This window comes from Rhinoraja longicauda, chromosome 28, assembly GCF_053455715.1.
Source record: "Rhinoraja longicauda isolate Sanriku21f chromosome 28, sRhiLon1.1, whole genome shotgun sequence".
Classification (NCBI taxonomy): Eukaryota; Metazoa; Chordata; class Chondrichthyes; order Rajiformes; family Arhynchobatidae; genus Rhinoraja; species Rhinoraja longicauda.
Window position 1 is genome coordinate 26779239 of NC_135980.1, and position 25011 is coordinate 26804249.

At 49.5% G+C, this 25011-nt stretch overlaps 1 protein-coding gene across 3 annotated transcripts in view; it reads right to left on the reverse strand.

The window, feature by feature from the left end:
* LOC144607057 (F-BAR domain only protein 2-like) overlaps positions 1 to 20523 on the reverse strand; it is a 73697-nt gene extending 53174 nt beyond the window's left edge. For 2 of the 3 annotated variants that reach the window (XM_078423630.1, XM_078423628.1), the window contains exon 1: positions 20038 to 20148. In XM_078423630.1, coding sequence (XP_078279756.1) covers positions 20038 to 20094 — 57 coding nt within the window. In that variant the 5' untranslated portion in view covers positions 20095 to 20148. Of the gene's footprint in view, positions 1 to 20037; positions 20149 to 20437 lie in introns of those variants that run through there. The other variant, XM_078423629.1, reaches the window with a different exon arrangement.
* Between the last annotated feature and the right edge of the window lie 4488 nt (positions 20524 to 25011).

The window sequence follows — 25011 nt, forward strand, 5'->3', positions numbered from 1 at the left end:
CTGTCCTATCCATGTACCTGTCTAATTGCTCCTTAAACGTTGGGATAGTCCCAGCCTCAACTACCTCTTCTAGCAGCTAGTTCCATTCACCTACCACCGTTATGTGGAAAAGGTTACCCATCAGATTCCTATTAAAATCTTTTCCCCTTCACCTTAAACCCATGTCCTCTGGTCCTCGATTCACCTACTCTGTGCATCTACCTACATTTTTGTTGTCAACATCTTTTGAGGTCTTGCTCTGAACCTTGATTGGAGGCAACGTGGTCGGGCGGACGCAAGAACAAAGGGCCAGGCGGGAGAAGCGGGGGGGCGGGGTCTTACCTTCCTTCTGCGCCCTCCAGGTCGGCTGTGGGAGGCAGCCCCCGGGCACTTAGGCTGAAGGGGGGCCGGGTGAGGAGAGGGGACAAAGTTCTGGATACTATCGCAACTTTGGAGAAACATTTCGACAGGTACATGGATAGGGCAGGTTTAGAGGGATATGGGGCAAAACGCAGGCAGGTGCGACTGGTGTAGGTGGGACATGTTGGCCAGTGTGGGCAAGATGGGCCGAAGGGCCTGTTTCCACGCGGTATCACTCTATGACTCTACTGAGGTTCAGTGAAAAGCTTTTTTTGTTGCGTGCTATCCGTCAGCGGAAAGACAGTACGTGATTACAATCGAGCCGTCCACAGTGTACAGGATCAAGGGAATCATGTGAAGAACGTTTAGTGCAAGGTCAAGCCCGATCAAAGATAGTCCGAGGGTCACCGCTGAGGTAGATAGTGGTTGAGCACTGCTCTCTGGTTGTGGTAGGGTGGTTCAGTTGCCTGATAACAGCTGGGAAGAAGCTGTCCCTGAATCTGGGGGTGTGCGTTTTCACCACTTCTGTACCTTTTGCCCGATGGGAGAGGGGAGAAGAGAGAGTGGCCAAGGTGTGACTGGTCCTTGATTATGCTGCTGGCCTTGCCAATTAGCTACTGGCCTTGCCAATTAGCTACTGGCCTTGCCAATTAGCTACTGCCTAAAAAAGTCCTGTGTCGTTGAATGTTTCAACAGAGTTTGGCGCTTAGCAATACTCAGAAAGAGGCGGAAGAACACAAAGTGCTGGAGTAACTCTGGAGAACATGGATAGGTGACGTTTCTTTGAAGAAGGGTCTCAACCTGAAACGTCTTCTGTCCCTATCTCCAGGGATGCTGCCTGAGATCTGCTGAGTTACTCCAGCACTTTGTCCATTAACCAGCGTCTGCAGTTACTTTCTTTCCACTTCTTCAGAAAGACAGAGGGCGGCCGAATCCCCAGGTCAGTGACTGGAGGATTTAATGGGAGAAAGTTCAACCGTGACAAAGGAACATAGAGGAGTGTTGGAAGGAGGAAAAGGGACAGGAGGAGGCCATTCATCCCCTCTAGTCTATCTTGCCACTGTTGGATCATGGCAGTTTAGTTTAGTTTACTTCAGAGCATGGAAGCAGGCCCTTCGGCCCACTAAGTCCATGCCGAACATCGATCAGCTGTGGGCTATATCCAGTTTCCAGTTTCCATCCTACAACACGAGGAATGATTTTGTGTGTCCTGTTGCTTTTTATTGTTATGACTGTACGGCAAGTGAAGCTCCACGTATGTTGCAAAACATACTTGGCTAATAAAGTATGATTGTGACCGTACACTGCGGACGGCTCGATTGTAATCGTGTATCGTCCTTCCGCTGACAGGACAGCGGGCAACAAAGACAGCTTTTCACTGTACCTCGGTGCACCTGCCGATAAACTAAACTCATCAACATCGTGCATGGGAGAGCGAGATACTAGATTGGGGGGAGGGGCAGGGCGGGTTACGTTCGACGGGAAGGTTAGGTGGCTGGAGATGAGGCTTGACGTCTCGGTGAGGGGATCGGAGTCAGCGGGAGGATGGGCTGGAGAATCACCAGAAGTAAACACCGACCGGCCCGTCTCCACACCATCGCCTGCGGATTTTCTTCTCCTCTTTCATCAATTAATCAGGCCGTGTAAAGCGAGCCGCCGATAGTTAAGATGCTGCTGACACGCAATCTGTCATCAACATTTAACGAGGACCGTACATGGAAACGGCAGTCACGGAGACTGACAAATGAGAGAGAGAGAGAGAGAGAGAGAGAGAGAGAGAGAGAGAGAGAGAGAGAGAGAGAGAGAGAGAGAGAGAGAGAGAGAGATGTATAGGAAAATAACTGCAGCTGAGAGAGAGAGAGAGAGAGAGAGAGATCAGGCTACTGGACCCTGGTCATCTCCAGCCCAAGTCCCATTGCTGCCGCGACTCTCGAGGTTTGGCCTCTGCTCAGTCAAACTCCGCGAGACAGTTCCAACCTCCCACACCAAAATTAATTTCTTTGAAATGGATTCAATTTCTAATATAAAAGCATTTTCTTTTAAATTGCCATAATTTCCCTTTGTCTAGACTCGAGAAGCACCGCGCATCCTTGCCTTGCAGCGCCGGAGACCCGGGTTCGATCCTGACTGCAGGCGCTGTCTGTACAGAGTTTGCACGTTTTCCCCGTGACCGCGTGGGTTTTCTCCGGGTGCTCCGGTTTTCCCCCCTACATTCCAAAGACCTACAGTTTTGTAGGTTAATTGCCCTTCAGTAACATTTTTAATTGTTCCGAGTGTGTGTCGGGTAGTGTTAGTGTACAGGGTGATCGCTGGCTAGGGTTGCCAACTGTCCCGTATTAGCCGGGACATCCAGTATTTTGGGCTAAATTGGTTTGTCCCGTCCGGGACCGCCCTTATCCCGTATTTGGGCTGGGGGGGCGCTGTAGGCCCGGACGCTGTAGGCCCGGACGCTGTAGGCCCGGACGCTGTAGGCCCCGACAGTTTAGGCCCCGACAGTTTAGGCCCCGACAGTTTAGGCCCCGACAGTTTAGGTCCCGACACTCTAGATTTCCGACATTTTAGCTCCGAACACTGTAGGCCCGGAGGCCCGGGCGCCGCCTAACGGAGGTTGCGTAGCAACCCGCCTCCCGGCCCGGGCGGCCGCCATTGGTGGTACGGGAGCACAGGGCCGCTGGCTGGGTGAGGTCACGTGGGGCGCGGGGCGGTGACGTCACCTTGTCCCGTACTTGGGAGTGAGATAGTTGGCACCCCCATTGCTGGTCGGCGATTACTCAGTGGGCTGAAGGGCCTGTTTCCCTGCTGTATCGCTAAAGTCTAAAGTCTAATGTGGAATGCATGCGAGTTGCTTTATCAGATCAACACTTTGGGTGCCCAAAAATGACACAGTGCTGGAGTGACTCACCTGTGACTTGGGTTACTCCAGCAAGGTGTATGTTTTTTTGTGTTCCAACACCTGCTGTTCCTTCTGTCTACATGTTGGGAACCCAGCTGGGACAATGGCTAAATTGGACTAATCTTATGCAATGAGAAAGTGCTAATTGTTAATCTTGTCACCAAGCAGCCTCTGGCCAATTTATGCAGTCTTACATCGAGTCTGAGAGTGACACAATTCAGAGCTGAAATCTAAATAAAGGTAACTATTCGGGCGGCACGGTAGAGACCCATGATCGGCCCTGACTACGGGTGCTTGTCTGCACGTTCTCCCCGTGACCTGCCTGGGTTTTCTCCGAGATCTTCAGTTTCCCCCCACTCCACTCCAAAGACGTCCAGGTTTGTAGGTTAATTGGTTTGGTGTGATTGTAGATTGTGCCTCGTGTGTGTAGGGTGGTGTTAGTGTGCAGGGATCGCTGGTTGGTGCGGATGCGGTGGGCTGAAGGGCCTGTTTCCACGCTGTATCTCCAAACTGAACTTAACTACGAGGGTGTGAGAGTGGAGGTGGCTGTGGTTAATTGAGAAAATGCATTGAGTTGCAGAGTAGCAATGGTGTAACAATGGCTAGGCAGGGTGTTAGGGTTGAATGAGGCATGTTGGTCGGTGTGGGTAAGGTGGGACCATGCTGTGCGACTCTGGTCAACAACAATAACAGTGCAAAGTCAAAAATAATGGCCCCCCAAGTCTATACAGGAATCAGACAGGAGATCGGGAAACCTCTCCTGCTTTTTTTGGAACCTGCAACGTTCACTTGAAGTTAGTGTTGCCAACTGTCCCGTGTTAGCCGGGACATCCCGTATTTTGGGCTAAATTAGTTTGTCCCGCACTGGACCGCCCTTGTCCCGTATTAGTGGGGTCGCCAACTTCCTCACTCCCAAATACGAGACAAAGGGTGACGTCACACCCCCCCCCCCCCACCCTACACCCCCCCCTCCCTCGTGACCTCACCCAGCCAGCGGCCACGTGCTCCCGCTCCACCAATGGCGGCCGCAACAACCAGCGAGAAGGAAGGAAAACGGGGTTAGGTGGGAGAGATCGATGTGCCACGATTGAATGGAGGAGCAGATTTGATGGGCCGAATGGCCTAATTCTGCTCCTGTAACTTACAACGTTTATGACAGAGAGAGGCGGTAAGAGGGGGGGAGGGGCCGATTAGCCCAAATATTTTTGGCCATTCCATCCCATGGCAATGGTGAAGGCACCACATTCTACAGAAAGGCAGCCAGTTCCGAGGAGGAGGGACGTGCAAGGAAGGAGGGCCGCAGCCAGTAACACAGACCCCCCCTTTGTACTACGTGAGGAGCGGGCCAGTCAGTGACAGAGGGGCGACGTGCTGGAGTGGGGTGGGCCGACATTACCCAGCACAACCCTGTCACTCCACCAGGCCCTGCTGCCGAGCAACACGGTTGCCCGGCAACCCGGCCTTGTCCGAGTGGATGCAAGAACGGCCAGTGGCTTGGTATAATTGTAAGTTGACGTTAGACAGCCCTTTTATACCGCGGCATTGGGAAGAATGGCACAAACCGTTCAAACTCCGTCGGCAGCAGGAGAAGCAGCCATTACGAACACAACAAAGTGCTGGAGTAACTCAGCGGGTCAGGCATCATCTCTGGAGAAAAAAGACGGCTGACGTTTCGGGTCGGGACCCTTCTTCGGACTCAGTAAACACCCTCCTCCTGTCCCATAACGGTGAAATCGGGGCCATCGTTTTAGTTTAGTTTAGAGAGACAGCGCGGGAACAAGCCCTTTGGCCCGCTGATTCCGCGGCGACCGGCGATACACGAACATTATCCTAAACACTAGGGACAACTTACAATTATACCAACCCACTTAGCCTTCAAGTCTTTGGAGTGTGGGAGGAATCCAGGAAACCAGGAAGACATACAGGTTTGTAGGGAAATTGTCTTGGTATGAATGTAAATTGTTCCAAGTGTGTGTGTAGGATCGTGTTAATGTGCGGGGATCACTGGTTGGCGTGGACTCAATGGGCCGAAGGGCCAGTTTCCACGCTGCATCTCCAAATGAGAGTGTCCCACATTCCAGTGTATAGACGTTGTGAGGTTATTGGGAAAAAGCAGGAACGAGATACTGATTTTAGCTGATCAGCCATGATCATACTGAATGGCGGTGCTGGCTCGAAGGGCCGAATGGCCTGCTCCTGCAGCTGTTTTCCATGTTTCTATGTTGTAGTTGTACAAGACGTTGGCAAGGCCGCATTTAGAGTATTGAGTCCAGGTTTGGGCACCATGTTATAGGAAAGATGTTGCCAAACTGGAAAGGGTGCAGGGAAGATTTACGAGGATGTTGCCAGGACTCGAGGGGCCTGAGCTATAGGGAGAGTTTGAGCAGGCTGGGACTCTATTCCTTGGAGCGCAGGAGGGGTGATCTTATAGAGGTGTACAAAAGCATGAGAGGAATAGACCGGGTAGACGCACAAAGTCTCTTCCCCACAATAGGGGAATCGCGAGTCAGTGGATATGGGTTTAAGGTGAGGGGGGAAAGATTTAATAGGAATCTGATGGTTAACTTGTTCTACACAAAGGTTGGTGGGTGTATGGAACGAGTTGCCAGAGGGGGCATTTGAGGCAGGTAGTATCACAATTTTAAATAAACATTTGGACAGATACATGGACAGGACAGGTTTGGAAGAAAATGGGCCAAACACAGGCAGGTGGGATGGGACATGTTGGCCAGTGTGGGCAAGTTGGGCTGTGGGGCCTGTTTCCAGGCTGTAAGACTCTGTGACTGTATGATAGAGCAAGATTCATCAAGTGCAAAGTGCAATTGTATGGCCCCTGAATGAGTTAACTATTATGGTAATTATTCCAATGAAGTACAATATTTGATGATGTCAGACAGTTTGGAGCAAGCAATGATCTCAAATTAGATGCAAGAAGTGAGTTGTAACGGGTCCAAAAACAACAGGTGCAAGACAAGTGCCTCTTTATTCCCCTGGTCCATCTCAGCTGCCGTCTCTCCCGAACACCCCCACACCATCTCGTTATCTCTCCCCTCCCCCCCCTCTGTCTCCACCCCCCCCCCCCCTCTCACTGTCCCCGCAACAACAAAAAATCATTTCTCAAACAGACTTCCAAATCCTCGTTTTTAACTCCAAATTTCCAAGCGAGACTTTGATGAGGATCACAATGCCAACTCCAGTGCGGAAACCACAGCTTTCCCCCAAACAGCTCCTTTCAGTTTGCAAGCCATCTGCTCAGACTTGCCCGTGAAGATGCTGATCCAAACTCGGCCCACGGTGTTTGAAGGAGATTAAGTTTAGTTTTGTTTCTTGTCACGTGTCGTGCGGCACGGTGGCGTAGCGGCAGAGTCGTTGCCCCACAGCGCCGGAGACCTGGGTTCCATCCTGACCACGGGTGCTGTCTGCACGGAGTTTGTCCGTTCTCCCTGTGCATGATCAGCCATGATCACGGTGAATGGCGGTGCTGGCTCGAAGGGCCAAATAGCCTACTCCTGCACCCATTGTCTATTGACCGCGCGAGTTTTCTCCGGGTGCTCCGGTTTCCTCCCACACTCCAAAGATGTGCGGGTTTGTAGGTTAATTGGCCTCGGTAAAAATAGTACATGTTCCCTCGTGTGTGCGTGTGTGTGTGTGTGTGTGTGTGTGTGTGTGTGTGTGTAGGATAGTGCTTGTGTACCGGGTGATCGCTGGTCGGCACGGACACAATGGGCTGAAGGGCCCGTTTCCGCGCTGTGTCTCTGAACTAAACTAAACTTAAATTAGATCACCTGGAGGAAAGAGAAGAGGAAAGATTTGCAGAACAGCAGGGAAAGAGCAGGGAGCAGCTCCAATTCACAGAGCAGACTTAAGTATGGCTCAAGTACAATGGGGTCAAGTGGCCTCCCGTGTAGCTTTACTTATGGCCTTGTTCCTTGAGGAGAATACTTGTTGTCGGAAGGAGGATGATCTAATTTTGTTTCTCGTCCCACAGACCTTAGTAAACACCACTCCAGGCACCAACACTGACGTGGATTTTTACGGCAACTGTGCCTTTACCATAGTAATAAATTCAAGAGACACACGGCGGCACGGTGGCGCAGCGGTAGAGTTGCAGCCTTACAGCAAATGCAGCGCCGGAGACCCGGGTTCGATCCCGACTACGGCTGCTGTCTGTAGGGAGTTTGTGCGTTCTCCCCGTGACCTGCGTGGGTTTTCTCCGAGATCTTCGGTTTCCTCTCACACTCCAAAGACGTACAGGGATTAAAAGTACCATTAGCAAATTTGCAGATGATACTAAGCTGGGGGGTTGTGTGAATTGTGAGGAAGATGCAATAAGGCTGCAGGGTGACTTGGACAGGTTGTGTGAGTGGGCGGATACATGGCAGATGCAGTTTAATGTAGATAAGTGTGAGGTTATTCACTTTGGAAGTAAGAATAGAAAGGCAGATTATTATCTGAATGGTGTCAAGTTAGGAGGAGGGGGAGTTCAACGAGATCTGGGTGTCCTAGTGCATCAGTCAATGAAAGGAAGCATGCAGGTACAGCAGGCAGTGAAGAAAGCCAATGGAATGTTGGCCTTCGTAACAAGAGGAGTTGAGTATAGGAGCAAAGAGGTCCTTCTACAGTTTTACCGGGCCCTGGTGAGACCGCACCTGGAGTACTGTGTGCAGTTTTGGTCTCCAAATTTGAGGAAGGATATTCTTGCTATGGAGGGCGTGCAGCGTAGGTTCACTAGGTTAATTCCCGGAATGGCGGGACTGTCGTATGTTGAAAGGCTGGAGCGATTGGGCTTGTATACACTGGAATTTAGAAGGATGAGGGGGGATCTTATTGAAACATATAAGATAATTAGGGGATTGGACACATTAGAGGCAGGAAACATGTTCCCAATGTTGGGGGAGTCCAGAACAAGGGGCCACAGTTTAAGAATAAGGGGTAGGCCATTTAGAACGGAGATGAGGAAGAACTTTTTCAGTCAGAGAGTGGTGAAGGTGTGGAATTCTCTGCCTCAGAAGGCAGTGGAGGCCAGTTCGTTGGATGCTTTCAAGAGAGAGCTGGATAGAGCTCTTAAGGATAGCGGAGTGAGGGGGTATGGGGAGAAGGCAGGAATGGGGTACTGATTGAGAGTGATCAGCCATGATCGCATTGAATGGCGGTGCTGGCTCGAAGGGCTGAATGGCCTACTCCTGCACCTATTGTCTATTGTCTATTGTAGGTTAATTGGCTTGATAAATGAAAAGATTGTCCATAGTGCGTGTGGGATAGTGTTAGTGTGCGGGGATCGCTGGTCGGCGCGGACCCGGTGGGCCGAAGGGCCAGTTTCCGCGCTGTATCTCTAAAACTAAAACTAAAAGATGGGGAAGACAGGTGCAGAGAAGAACTGCAGATGCTAGTTTACACCAAAGATACAGTAGTCACAAAATTATGCTGGACTAACTCAGCGAGTCAGGCAGCATCTCGAGAGAAAAGGAATAGGTGACATTTCGGGTCGAGACCCTTCTTCAGGCTGACAGTTATAGAGTCATAGTCATACAGGGTGTAAATAGGCCCTTCAGCCCAACTTGCCCACACCGCCCATCTACACTAATCCTTACACTCCCTGCCCACGTTTGGCCCATGTCCCTCCACTCTGAAGAAGGGTCTCGACCCGACACGTCACGCATCCCTTCTCTCCAGAGATGCTGCCTGACCCGCTGAGTTACTCCAGCATTTTGTGTCTGTCTTCAGATGGAAATACAAAGGGGTTAGTGTTGATATTTCGAAGCTCAGGCCCCAGTGCATTCAAACTACAACAGCCAGCTCTTGCCAGGCAAGACTGAGGGTTAGTCGGAGAGGACATCAAACAGGAAAGTAACATTAAACAGGATGTGGAAGATGTGAACAGGTGAGGTGTGTGATATTACTGTGCAAGTCACCACTTCCCCTTCCATTTCCTGAGCTGCCATGCCAACCCTCAAATCAACTCAGCATCAAGACCCGCCACGAGGCTCAGTTGCTCTCTAGACGTTAGAGATACAATGAGTAAACAGGCCCCTCGGCCCACCGAGTCCGCGCCGACTAGCGATCAGCCCGTGTACTAGCACTGTCCGACACGCTGAGGACAATTTACAAATGACAGATGCCAATTAACCTGCAAGCCTACACGTCTTTGGAACGCGGGAGGAAACTGGAGCATAGCCAGGCAGGTCACAGGGTGAACGTACAAACTCCATACAGACATCACCCATGGTCAGGATCGAACCTGGGTCCCTGGCGCTGTGAGGCAGCGACTCTACCGCTGCGCCACCGTGCCGCCCCGATCATGGCTGCGTCTGCAACACGCCTTTATATGGCCAGTAGCAGCCGGGACTCTGAAAATGGCATCAAAACTTGGCGACTCTTGCTTATGGACTCAGTGGGCTGTTTCTATGCATTCTGTAACTTAACCAGGGATTGTACAGATTGATGTATGGCAATAGTCTTACCTGTCTGTATGCAAGAAAATATAATTTCACTGTAACTTGGTACACATGATTATAAAGAACCATTAAACTAACGAGAGGAATAGATCTGGGTAGATGCACACAGTCTCTTGCCCAAAGTAGGTGAATCGAGGACCAGAGGACACAGGTTTAAGGTGAAGGAGAAAAGATTTAATAGGAATCCCAGGGGTAACCTTTTCAAACAAAGGGTGGTGGGGGTATGGAACGAGCTGCCAGAGGAGGTAGTTGAGGCTGGGACTATCGCAACGTTTAAGAAACAGTTAGACAGGTACATGGAAAGGACAGGTTTGGAGGGATATGGGCCAAACACGGGCATGTGGGACTAGTGTGGCTGGGACATGTTGGCCGGTGTGGGCAGGGTGGGCCTAAGGGCCTGTTTCCACACTGTATCACTCTACGACTCTGACCGTTGAGCTTTTCAGAATCGCTCTGGTTTGCATAGATTAGCCCCACCTATCAATGGCCTATTTCTCTCTCCTAAAACATTTCACATTTTGACGCGAGGAGAGACACAAAAAGCTGGAGTAACTCGGCGGGGCAGGCAGGAGCGTCTCTGGAGAGAAGGAACGGGTGAGGTTTGGGGTCGAGAGCCCTTGTTCAGGCTCAGAATCACGCAAGAACTCATGGACTTCCTTCACATCTGATAGTGGCGGCTGTTAACTGATTAGGTTCAACTCTCAAGAGTTCAAGTGAACAGTTTCCTTTCTATGTTTGTATCTAGACCAGGGTAATCTTGTCAGGAAATGGATTGACTCACATGACTGGAGAGAGAGCAAGGCTCCCTCTACACACACACACACACCAAACCCCACCAGGGCCATTCTCAGTCACATGTGTGTGATCAAAAACATGAACAATTGTGGAATACATCTCTTCTAATTCTGAAAGCATTACAGGCATATTGTTTTGTACTGTATACATGTCAACGTTTATCAAGAGGAAATATTTTGTATATGTTATGCTGACAATGTTTGTTTTGGGGGTCAGAGGTCAAATATCACTGGTCACGTGTGTGGCCTCACGCGGAAGCAATTTTTTTCGTAACTTGTACAAACTCTTGTGAATTTTAAAAAGCCAGAATGTTCATATCTTTAGCAGACACGCATTATGGTTCTGTAGGTAGGAAAATAGCAACGAATAAGATTAAGAATCTTTTAATATGTATTACTTGAAGTGATGACGTCTGGGTGCCATTTTGGTTCACTTTCGGAAGAAAGGCCGACCAGAGCAGAAATAGCACGGGCTCTATGTACAGAACCTACTGTTACTAACAGCGTTTATGCGGAACCAAATCAATTCAACGATCATAATCCAGATTCTCGTTATTTGTGTTCCACATGGCCGTTCTCCTCTATTGGATTGGAGCGACTAGGCTTGTATACACTGGAATTTAGAAGGATGAAAAGAGATCTTATCGAAACGTATAAGATTATTAAGGGGTTGGACACGTTAGAGGCAGGAAACATGTTCCCAATGTTTGGGGGGAGTCCAGAACAAGGGGCCACACAGTTTATGAATATGGGGTAGGCCATTTAGAACGGAGATGAGGAAAAACTTTTTCAGTCAGAGAGTTGTGAATCTGTGGAATTCTCTGCCTCAGAAGGCAGTGGAGGCCAATTCTCTGAATGCATTCAAGAGAGAGCTAGATAGAGCTCTTAAGGATAGCGGAGTCAGGGGGTATGGGGAGAAGGCAGGAACGGGGTACTGATTGAGAATGATCAGCCATGATCACATTGAATGGCGGTGCTGGCTCAAAGGGCCGAATGGCCTCCTCCTGCACCTATTGTCTATTGTCTATTGAAATCAATGGTCATTTCTCTGCCTTGCCTGGCCTAAATTGTGCAGATTGCTCTTGTAAATACCGCACCCAGTGAGCCAAGGGGAAGGAACTGCCACGACTCCGGCCTCCCATGCAGTTAGGGAAGGAACTAATGTTTGCGTTCAAGACTTCTGCCATTACATGCACGGGACTGCGGGCATTGCAGCGTTGCAGTGTTGTCCGTGAACTATTGACAGTCTTGCTGATAATTACTTTAGTTTAGTTTAGAGATGCAGCGTTGAAACGGACCCTTCGGCCCACCGAGTCCACGCCGACCAGCGACCCCCCCCCCGTACACTAATACTATCCTACACACACGAGGGACGATTTACAATTTTATCGAAGCCAATTAACCTACAAACCTGCACGTCTTTGGAGTGTGGGAGGAAACCCGAGCACCCGGAGAAAACCCACGTGGTCACGGGGAGAACGTACAAACCCCGTACAGACAGCGTCGGTAGTCAGGATCGAACCCGGGTCTCTGGCGCTGTGAGGCAGCAACTCTACCGCTGCGCCACCGTGCCACCGTCTTTGGATAGTAAGCACTGGTAATAAAAAGTAATTGTTTTTATGTAACATAGAAAATAGGTGCAGCAGGAGGCCATTTGGCCCTTTGAGCCAGCACTGCCATTCATTGTGATCATGGCTGATCATCCATAATCAGTAACCCGTGCCTGCCTTCTCCCCATATCCCTTGATTCCGCTAGCCCCTAGAGCTCTATCTAACTCCCTTTTAAATTCATCCAGTGAATTGGCCTCCACTGCCTTCTGTGGCAGGGATTTCCACAGATTCACAACTCTCTGGGTTAATAAGACACGTTAATGTAACAACGACACGTGTGAACGTAAGCACGGTGTCAGTTATCATTAGTCAACGGTAGAGTGCACAGTTTTGTTTGGAGAACAAAACGCAGTTTAAATGCAGATTGTACCCCCACCGCACTGTCCGGCCCACCTCCCCAGGTTTGGAAAACATTCCAACGCCGAACGCAACAGGTCCAAAGTGCAAAGACTCAACGATCGCATCATTTAAGAAACATCTAGACTGTCCATGGATAGGACAGGCTTGGTGGGACACGGGCCAAACGCGGGCAGGTGGGACTAGTGTAGCTGGGGCGTGTTAGTCAGTGTAGGCAAGTTGGGCGGAAGGACCTGTTCCCACGCTGTATCACTCCAGGAGCATTCAAGATGTTCCAAGACTTTGAAAGGAAAATATTTTATAAAAATGAGATTGCCGCTGCTTTGGAATAACACGATGGGGCCGGCGTGCCAGTGGAAACCCATTGACTGGGCTGGACGAGCAGATGTGTACTGCAGAGGTGGGGAGGGGCGGTGGGTCAGGGAGGGGAGTACGTGTTGCTGCTCAGGGACCTGCCTGCCAGGTTTGCCATGTTACAAGGGGCACCCTTCAGCAAGACCGTTCTTTAACAGGAAAGGTGGGCACGACAAAAATCAAACCAAAATGATGGGCACAACAAAAATGCTTGTGTCTTCTTGATATTTGTAGTCACAGAGAATGGTATGGCATCTTGAGAGAGTCACAGACACAGACACACACACACACACACACACACACACACACACACACACACACACACACACACACACACACACACACACACACACACACACACACACACACACACACACACACACACACACACACACACACACACACACACACACACACACACACACACAGATAGACACACACACACACACACACACAGATAGACACAGACACATAGATAGACACAGATGGACACAAACAGAGACAGACAGATAGACAGAGACAGACAGACAGACAGAAAGACACAAAATGAGACAGAGACACACAGATAGACACAGACAGAGACACACACACACAGATAGACACAGAGACACACAGATACACAGACAGAGACACACAGATAGACACAGACAGAGACACACACACACAGATAGACACAGAGACATACAGATATACACAGACAGAGACACGCACACAGACACACGCGGTTTTGTGGGAGACATTTGGAGGGGGGGGGGGGGGGAGAGGGGGTTTTGCGAAGAAAACCAGAAAAGATGGAAAAGAAAATCCGATAAGACGTGGAAGCCGGGAGAAAGTGGCAGATGGCGGCAGGCCTGCGTTTGAAAATCCACTGGCACATCCTCCCCACACACTGGGCGTGACTACGTGCAGTCCTGGGGGAACGGGAGGCGGCAGAGTGGATGCGGGAATATTTAAGGAAATGAGGGCAGGTGCAGAGGGAGTTGTGCCTGTAATCATTCACGGATGCTCAGTACGCCAGCACGCCAGCGCGGCCTCGCTACCTCCAGGAGTTCCATTTCCAATCTATTAATTACATGCACGTTTGGTTTTTGTGCTTAGAGTTGGGAAAGCACTGAATTATTCAGGCCGCCGGGCTCATTCCATGTTATTTGGTGCATTTAAAGGTCGCAGAACACGGGGATGGCAGGAGACTGTTTCGTCTCTGAGCTTTGTTAGCCTATTCGGTTACAACTCATCTCCTCCTCTTTCCCTTAATGTTTCTAATTGTGTGCTTCGTAGTCCACCTCCCCAACAGCCAACAATCAACCAGCCTACTTTTCTTTTGATCATCGTCTGCTTTGATCTGTCCTTTTCACACCTCACCCTTCCATATCTCTAGTCTCCCTCTCCCCTGACTCTCAGTCTGAAGAAAGGCCTCGACCCCAAAATGTCCCACCCATTTCTTCTCTCCAGAGATACAATAGACAATAGGTGCAGGAGGAGGCCATTCGGCCCTTCGAGCCAGCACCGCCATTCAATGTGATCATGGCTGATCATTCTCAATCAGTACCCCGTCCCTGCCTTCTCCCCATACCCCCTGACTCCGCTATCCTTAAGAGCTCTATCCAGCTCTCTCTTGAATGCATTCAGAGAATTGGCCTCCACTGCCTTCTGAGGCAGAGAATCTCTGGCGAACATGGTTAGATGACGTTTCAGGTCGGCAAGTAGGATCCTGACCCACAACTTTCCATGTTCTCCAGAGATGCTGCCTGACCCGCTGAGTTACTCCAGCATTTTGTGTCAATCTTAAAGCCTCTACATCAGGGTGAACTCTGAACCCCAGCCTTTCCACCCTAACCCCTAAAAGACAGGAGATATTTTTACAGTTTACCAACAAAACAAGAGCTGTGTATTTCTATCACAGGGGATACAAAGTGCTGGAGTAACTCAGCGGGTCAGGCAGCATTTCTGGAGAACATGGATAGTTGTGGGTCAGGATCCTTCTTGCCGATCTGAAACGTCATCTAACCATGTTCGCCAGAGATGCTGCCTGACTCGCTGAGTTACTCCCTCTTCCCCCTCTCCCATCAGGCAAGAGGTACAGAAGTGTGAAAGTGCACACCTCCTCCTGATTCAGGGACAGTTTCATCCCTGCTGTTATCAAGGAAATATCATCAACTAGAGAACGGTCCCGAGCTACCATCTACCTCATTGGAGACCTTCAAACTATCTTTGGTCGGACTTTACCTTGCACTAAGTAGTCAGAGGGAGAAGGTGCAAACTCCGTAGGGACAAGCACCTGTAATCAGGATTGAACAGGGGTCTCTGACGCTGTGAGGCTGCAACTCTATCGCTGCGCCACCGGGCCACCTTCCTTGGGCATTGAGCACATAAACAATGGCTGTGTGGTGGCGTAGGGGGTGTGGGAGGAAGGAGAGGGGCAAGTTGGCTCCCGACTGCCTTCTGTCTCATGGTCTCAGAACATCCCACAGTGCCTGGTCGATGATACAGCATTGAACTGGGGCAGCACAGTGGTGTAACGGTGGTGTCACTGCCTTACAGCGCTAGAGTCCCGGGTTCGATCCTGACTACGGGTGCCTGTCTGTGCAGAGTTTGTACGTTCTCCCTGTGACCCGTTTCTCCGAGTGCTCCCGTTTCCTCCCACACTCCAAAGGCACACAGTGTTGAAGGTTAATTGGCTTGTGTAACTAGTGTGAAAGATGCAAAAGTGGGATAACATAGAACTGGTGCGCGGGGTGATCGCTGGCCGGCATGGACTCAATGGGCCGAAGGGCCTGTTTCCACGCTGCATCCCTAAACTAAACCGCTGTGATATAGAGAACGCAACACTCAAAATGTAGTCAGCAAGGTCCACCAAACGGAAAGTTTAGTTTAGATTGTTGTCACGTGTACCGAGGTACAGTGAACAGCTTCTTTGTTGCGTGCTAACCAGTCAGCGGAAAGACTACGCATGATTCCAATCGAGCCGTCCACAGTGTACCGATACAGGATAAGGGGAATAACATTTAGTGCAAGACAAAGTCCAGTAGTGTCCGATTAAAGATAGTCCAAATGTCTCCAATGTGATAGATGGTGGCTCAACCAGTATTATCTATCTCTGCCTTAAAAATACCCACTGACTTGGCCTCCACAGCCTTCTGTGGCAAAGAATCCCACAGATTCACCACCCTCTGATTAAAGACATTTCTTCTCATCTCCTTCCTAAGAGAACGTCCTTTAATTCTAGTCCTCGACTCTCCCCCACTAGTGGAAACCATCCTCTCCACATCCACTCTATCCAAGCCTTTCGCTATTCTGTACGTTTCAATGAGGTCCCCCTCTCATTCTTCCAAACTCCAGCGAGTACAAGCCCAGTGCTGACAAACGCTCAACATAGGTTAACCCACTCATTCCTGGGATCGTTCTTGTGGACGTCCTCTGGACCCTCTCCCTCCAGAGCCAGCACATCCTTCCTCGGATACGGCGCCCAAAACTGCCCACAATATTCCAAATGCGGCCCGACCAGCGCTCTATAGAGCCTCAGCATCACATCCCTGCTTTTGTATACGAGCCCTCTCGAAGTAAACGATTGTAATTATGTCTCGTCTTTCCGCTGAACTGGGTAGCACGCGACAAAAAATGGTTTTCACTGCACCAGAAGTGACAAACTAAACACAAACAAAAACTAATGTGTAGGGAGAAAATGCAGATGCTGGTTTGAACTGAAAACAGACGCAAAAGGCCAGAGTAACTCAGCGGCTCAGGCAACGTCTCTGGAGGAAAGGAAGAGGGGGCGTTTTGTGTCGAGACCCTTCGTCAGACTGAGAGTCGGGGTAGAGAGGAACGAGAGATGGGACAAATGGATGGAAGAAAACAGCTTCAGCAGCTACTTTATGGAGGGGTTCCTCCATTCCAATACTCTGTGCAAGGATGTGCCTCCTCACATCGCCCCGAATGGTTTTCCCCTCAGTCTAACATTGCCTCTTCCTCCTCATCACTCCCCCAGTCAACAGAAACAGATTCTGTATCAAATCTCAATCATCCTAAAAAAAAACCCCGCAAAATTAGATCATCCCTTAATCTTCCCAACTCGGGGGAATACAAAGCAATAGCAACATAATCAGATACTGTTGAATGAGAAATCACATAACACTCTTGATGTGTGCCACCATTGTCCCATGCACTGTGGTGACACAAGGTAACTCTATCCACCAGTGACGCACAACAGTCACTGGGGCAAGGAGAGGGTGCTGCCTCTGCCAATTGCTAATCACCAAACACATTGATTCTGTAACGTTGCAGAGTTGCACAACACAGAAATAGGCCGGAACAGAAACGGAAATAGTCTGGACAAGGGTCCCGACCCGAAACGTCACCTATTCCTTTTCTCCAGAGATGCTGCCTGACCCGCCAGGTTACTCCAGCATTTTTAAACATAGAAACATAGAAAATAGGTGCAGGAGGAGGCCATCTGGCCCTTCGAGCCAACACCGCCATTCAATGTGATCATGGCTGATCATCCATAATCAGTACCCCGTTTCTGCCTTCCCCCCCATATCCCTTGATTCCGCTAGCCCCTTGAGCTCTATCTAACTCTCTCTTAAACTCTCTCTTAAATTCATCCAGTGGATATCGTATCTGTCTTCCACAGAAACAGGCCCTTCGGCCCAACATGCCCATGCCGGCCAAGTCATCTGACCCAAGCTGGTTCCACTTGGCCCATCTCACCTCCAACCCTATCTCGCAGCAGGGTTTGGGAACAGCTCCAGCCAAGACCGCAAGAAATTGCAGAGAATTGTGGACGCAGCCCAGACCATAACGCAAACCAAACTCCCTTCCATGTACCTGACCAAGTGATTTTTGTTTTACAATTAAATTTTGTAATTGTACCCATCTCCACCCCTTCCTTCCTCTGGCCGCTCGTTCTATGTGCCCACCATCCTCCGTGTGAAAAAGCCATCAAGGAACACAGCGAGCAGACAGAGGAATTGAGCAGATCAGCCCCAGTCTAACTGGACGTGGGACACAGGATCAGAATTCTGTAGGGGCGGCGCGGTGGCGCAGCGGTGGAGTTGCCGCCTCACAGCGCCAGAGGACCCGGGTCCGATCCTGACCAAGAGTGCCGTCTGTACCGAGTACGTACGTTCTCCCCGTGACCACGTGGGTTTTCTCCGGGTGCACCGGTTTCCTCCCACACTCCAAAGACGTGCAGGTTTGTGGGTTAATTGGCTTTGGTAAAAATTGCAAAATTGTCCCTAGTGTTTAGGATAGTGCCAAATCGCTGGCCGGCGCTGAAGGGCCTGTTTCCGGGTGGTATCTCTAAACTAAACTAAAAGAATCAAGCTCTTCGGCCCATCGAGTCTACTCTGCCGTTTAATCATGGCTGAGTTATTTTTCCCTCTCAACCCCATTCTCCCGCCTTCTACCCATCACCTTTGACGCCAAATGGTTACTTCCATCGGTCTCAGCCTTGGCTTTGCAGGTCTCTCAATCTAGGTCTTGCCTTGTTGTACTGAGGGAGGCGCTACAGAACTGAAACTGCCGGCTTTTAGTCGAGACCTGAAACAGATGCCTTAGGTAGGTGTAAAAAATTCCTAGGTAGGTGTAAAAAATGATTTTTGAAAGGCAGGGGGACATATTCCTGATCAATATCTACCTCTCAACCCAACCTCATTTAAAAGCAGGGAGGACTGTTCGCGGTTAGATTATTATCATATCATATCATATATATTCAGCCGGAAACAGGCCTTTTCGGCCCACCAAGTCCGTGCCGCCCAGCGATCCCCGTACATTAACACTATCCTACACCCACTAGGGACAATTTTTACCTTTACCTTTACCCAGCCAATTAACCTACAATGTAACACCTATCACACAGGACAAAGTACTCGGGAGGGGGTGGGGAGGTTAGATTGTGAAAGGCATCACTGAAACAGAAATAATTTGTCGGATACGACAGGCCAAAGGGTCTGTTTCTGGGGAAGATAGATGCAAAAATGCTGGAGTAACTCAGTGAGTCAGCCAGCATCTCTGGACGAAAGGCATGGGTGACGTTTTGAGTCGGGACCCTTCTTCAGACTGATTCTTACCCCCTCCCCCTTCTCCAAATAAATAGACAAATGATGAGGTGCACATAACCATCGTTATTTCATCGATAGATTTAACAAAAACTGATTCACTATTTCACCACATTATTTATTGCCTAAATCACACAAACATTCCAATTCCCCATTACCCAATATTGGGAGATTCATATATAAGCAGAAATATATGGATACATACACACACGCATATACACACACGCATATACACACACACGCATATATACACAGACACATATACCCACACACGCATATATATACACAGACACATACACACACACACGCATATACACACACGCACATATATACACACACGTGCATATACACACACGTGCATATACACACATGCACATATATACACACACACGCATATATACAGACATACACAGACACCCGCATATACACACACACACACACGCATACACACACACACACACGCACACACACATGCATATATACACAGACATACATACACACACAGACACATATGCACACAGGCACATATACACAGACACATACACACGCACACTTATATATATATACGCACGCATATGCATACATGCACGCATATGCATACACACGCATACACACACACACGCATATGCACACACATATACACACACATATTTATACATACATATATACACACATATATACACGCACACATACACACGCACATATATACACACATGCATATACACTCACATATATACAAACACATACACACACGCGCACATATACTTACACATATATACACGCATATGCACATATACACGTATACACACATGCATATACACACGTATACATATACGCACATATATACACACACACACACATAGTCAAAGGCACAGAGGTGAGAAAGAGAGACACACGACTGCACAAAGGGAGTGACAGAAAGACGAGTGTGCAAAGAGTTAAAGAGACACACACAAATTACCGAGAGGGTGACAGGGAGGGTAGAGAGAGGCAGCGACGTGTAGAGGCGCACACACACACACATACACACACATATATATACACATACACACACATATATACACACACATATATACACACACACATATATACACATACACACACATATATACACACACATATATACACACACACATATACACACACATTTACACACACACACGCGGAGAGAGACTCACACACGCTCGGCTGCAGGAAATTCTGATGCATTCAATTTGCATTTTGTGTTGTAGCATGAAACAGTCGGCATTTGTTGGGTGCCGCTCGCCTGCTGTCGCCCAGGCCGGACGGGGAGAGGAGCGATGTGGAGCCAGCTGTGCCCCCCACACACACACAGAGAGAGAGAGAGAGAGAGAGAGAGAGGGGTTCCATGTGTAGCCGAGGGGGCGACACACACGATCACTGCCAGCCCCTCTTTTTGCACTACACTGCACGGTCCTCTCCTCTCCTCTCCTCTCCTCTCCCTACAACTCGGGGTGGGTTGGGTTGGAGGGGGGCTGAGCCGGCTTCACCCCTTCACCTACCCCCCCCTTTCCCCCTTCCCCCCCTTTCCCCCTATGCATTAACCCCGTTACTTACCCAAAAGTTGCTCCCAAAGTGTTGCATGTCGACCTCGGGAGCCGCACCAGAATTGATACAGTGCAAGAAACTGACACAACGCTCGCTACACCTCCTCCGCCTTCATTGGGCTCAACACTCGTCCATCAAGCCCCCAACACCAAACCCCTGTCTCCATTGGGCAAGGAGGCCGTCAATCATTCACCCACCCACCCACCCCCCCCTTGAAAGTAACCCTCTCCCTTCATTTCAATTGGCCCTTATTTGAGACCGGTCGGCAAACATCTCGTGTGCATTGGCCGGCAGGCCGGCCCTGAACATTAGTAGCTGCTAGTTGGCCTTTCAGAAGTAAGGTGTCCACATCTCGTTCCATGTGCAGGAGAGAACTGCAAGATGTTGGTTTTCAAACCCAAGGGTAAGACACATTAAAATGCTGGAGTAAATGCTGGGATTTAGAAGGATGAGAGGGGATCTTATCGAAACGTATAAGATTATTAAGGGGTTTGACACGTTAGAGGCAGGAAACATGTTCCCAATGTTGGGGGAGTCCAGAACAAGGGGCCACACACAGTTTAAGAATAAGGGGTAGGCCATTTAGAACTGAGGTGAGGAAAAACTTTTTCAGTCAGAGAGTTGTGAATCTGTGGAATTCTCTGCCTCAGAAGGCAGTGGAGGCCAATTCTCTGAATGCATTCAAGAGAGAGCTAGATAGAGCTCTTAAGGATAGCGGAGTCAGGGGGTACGGGGAGAGGGCAGGAACGGGGTACTGATTGAGAATGATCAGCCATGATCACATTGAATGGCGGTGCTGGCTCGAAGGGCCAAATGGCCTCCTCCTGCACCTATTGTCTATTGTAACTCAGCGGGTCGGGCAGCATATGTGGAGAGAAGAGAAGGGATGATTGGGGCGAGACCCTTCTCCAGACTGGTCTCTCGTTTTAGTTATTTACCTGAAGAAGGGTTCCCGGCCCCCAAAGTCACCCACTATTCCCTTCCCTCCACAGATGCTGCCCGTCCCGCTGAGTTACTCCAGTGTTTTGTGCCTATCTTTAATACATACACACTATCTATGGAGATTGGACAATCCTTTAGTTGAGATTGTAGCCTGAGCGACCCTGTTCCATTCCATCAACGTTTCTGCTCACTCCGGATAAAGGGGTTTCTTCCACTTTGGAGACACACCACAGGGAACTGCAGATGTAGGTTTAATTTTTTTTTAAAGCACAAAAGTACTGGAGTAACTCGCGGGGGGAGGGGGGGTCAGGCAGCATCTCTGGAGAACATTGATAGGTGATATTTCAAGTTGGGACCATTCTTAACTGATTGTAGTTGGGGGGGAGAGAAAGCTGGATGAGAGGAGGGGTAAGACAAAGACTGGTGAGCGATAGGTGGATACAGGTAAGGGGTGGAAGAGGTGAGGATGGAGGAAATCTTGTAGGGCGTGTAGCAGGGTGGTGCAGCGGTATAGAGTTGCCGCCTCACAGCGCCGGAGACCCGGGTTCGATCCTGACTACGGGTGCTGTGTGTGTGTGTGTGTGTGTAGTTCACAAGTTTACCCCGTGACTGTGTGGGTTTTCTCGGTCATGGGGAGAACGTACTAACTCTGCACAGGATCGAGCCCGGATCCCTGGCGCTGTGAGGCGGCAACTCTACCGTTGCGCCACCGTGCCGCACTGTGCGGTCTCTATACGCAAAGATGGAGACCCCCTGCATAGAGGGGTTGACCTATAAACAGAAGTGTACATGCTGGACGGCACTGGGGCCATTACCCAACCCACCCCAACATGGAGATCTCGACCTTTAGTTTAGTTTAGAGACACAGCGTGGAAGCAGGCCCTTCGGCCCACCGAGTCCGGGCCGAACAGCGATCCCCGCACATTAACACTATCTTACACACACTAGGGACAATTTACCCATACACCTAGCCAATGAATCTACATGCCTGTCCGTCTTTGGAGTGTGGGAGGAAACCGAAGATCTCGGAGAAAACTCACGCAGGTCACGGGGAGAACGTACAAACTCTGTACGGACAGCACCCGTAGTCGGGATCGAACCCGGGTCTCCGGCGCTGCAAGCGCTGTAAGGCAGCAACTCTACCGCTGCGCCACCGTTCTGAGAGTCTCTAACCCTGTCATGCTTTCAGCCACAATTTGCCTGGTTGGTCACCTCATGTATTCAGTATTGCCTGACCTGTACAAACCACCATCAGGGTCTGGCCACAATAGGCAGGAACGCAGGAGGATGAGGGGTGATCTTATAGAGATGTACAAGATCATGAGGGGAATGGATCGGGTAGCCGCACAGAGTCTCTTGCCCAGAGTAGGGGAATCATGAACCAGATGACGTAGGTTTAAGGTGAGAGGGGAAAAGATTCAATAGGAACCCGAGGGGCAGCTTTTTTTACAGAGAGGGCGGTGGGTGTCTGGAACAAGCTGCTGGAAGAAGTTGTAGAGGCAGGTACTATCGCAACGTTTAATAAACATCTAGATATATAGATGGATAGGGCCGGTTTGGAGGGATTTGGGCCAAATGCTGGCAGATGGGACTAGTGTAGATAGGACATGTTGATCGGTGTGGGCAAGTTGGGCCGAAGGGCCTGTTTCCACGCTGCGTGATTATGAATATGATTGCCCACTCCCAACCCAATAACTTTAAACATTACTCCCAGCGGAGACTTCGAAAAATAAGTCTTTTACTTACAAAAGTAATTGATTAATTACTTAATCATTCAGTCCGGAACCAATTCAATGCCTTCTAGCAAGGTCCTGGATGGTAATAGTGATGTTTGTACGTAACTCTATAAATTACCTAAATAAAAGCAAGTCCTACCCATAACAATAGACCTCCCTTTTTGAATGCCATAACTTTGAAATGAATTGAAAGATACAGCAAGGATACAGGCCTTTCAGCCCACTGATGCCATATTGACCCATTTACACTAGTTTACACTGAAGAAGGGTCTCAGCTTGAAACATCACCCACTCTTTCTCTCCAGAGATGCTGCCTGTCCCACTGAGTTACTCCAGCATTTTGTATCTATCTTCGGTGTAAACCAGCATCTGCAGTTCCATCCTACATTAGTTCTGTGTTCTCATACCATCTCATCCACTCCCTGCACACTGAGGACAGGTTACAGAAGCCAATTAACCTACAAACCTGCGCATCTTTGGGATGTGGGAGGAAACCAGAGCACCTGGAGGAAACCCATGTGGTCACAGGAAGAACGTGCAAACTCCACTCAGACAGGCCAAGATCGAGCCCAAATTAGGATGCATTCCAAACATGCTTTGAAAAGGTGGTTTAGTTTAGTTTAGAGATACAGCGGGAAAACAGGTCCTTCAGCCCACCGGGTCCGCGCCGACCAGCGATCCCCGCACATTAACACTATTGTACACACACTAGGGCCAATTTTTAGATTCATACCAAGCCAATATACCACCTGCAAACCTGCACGTCTTTGGAGTGTGGGAGGAAACCGAAGATCTCGGAGAAAACCCACGCAGGTCACGGGGAGAACGTACAAACTCTGTACAGACAGCACCCGTAGTCGGGATCGAACCCGGGTCTCCGGCGCTGCAAGGCTTCAACTCTATCGCTGGGCCACCGTGCCGCCCGCTAGTGGTCACTGTAACAGTAGGGAAGCTGTAATGAATGTGTGCAGGGGTGAGGGGGGAGCAGGCTCATCGAGTACAAACCAAAGATACTAGAGGAGCAAGATGGACCACTCCGTTGAAATCGCCCATACTGAAGTGTAGTGTGCAAAGGCCGCCATTTTAGTAAGCAAAACCCGCCGCTCGCTAGGCCTCTCGCAGTATAATCAGTGTTTTGGGGGAACAGTATATGTGATGACACCATTAAAATGCAGAATACATCTCATCTATCAACGCACAGATTTTTGTTATTTTTCTTTTAAAATATTTCTGCAAGTTTCTGCCTACTAAAATGGCGCTGTGACGTACTACGGTTTTTAAGGTCGAGTGGTCTATCTTGCTCCTCTAGTATCTTTGGTATAAACATCAGCACGGTGCAAGGGGAGGGGCCGAATGGCCTGTCTCTGTGCTGCAAACACAATCCATTCCCACACGATGTGTGGGGGAAAAAAACTGCAGATGCTGGTTAAAATGGAAGGTAGACACAAAATGCTGGAGTAACTCAGCGGGTCAGGCAGCATCTCTGGAGACAAGGAATGGGTGACGTTTCGGGTCGAGACCCTGCAGGACCTACACACCAGGAGGTGCAGATCCAGAGCCAGCAACATTATGGGGGACCCCTACCACCCCAGCAACGGACTGTTCCACCTGCTACGGTCAGGCAAACGCCTCCGCTGTCACGCTGTGAAAACGGAGAGGATGAGACAGTGTTTCTTCCCACAGGCCATCAGGACTGTTAACTCTCATATCACCAGGGACTAATTTAATTTACTGTATAATTTTTTTTTTTGTGTTACATTTTTTTTTTTCTATTCTGTTTTGTAGTTTAGCACAATCCGCAGGAGTTGCCACTTTCATTTCACTGCACATCTTGTATATGTATGTGACAAATAAACTTGACTTGACTTGTCAGGGTCTCGACCCGAAACGTCACCCATTCCTTCT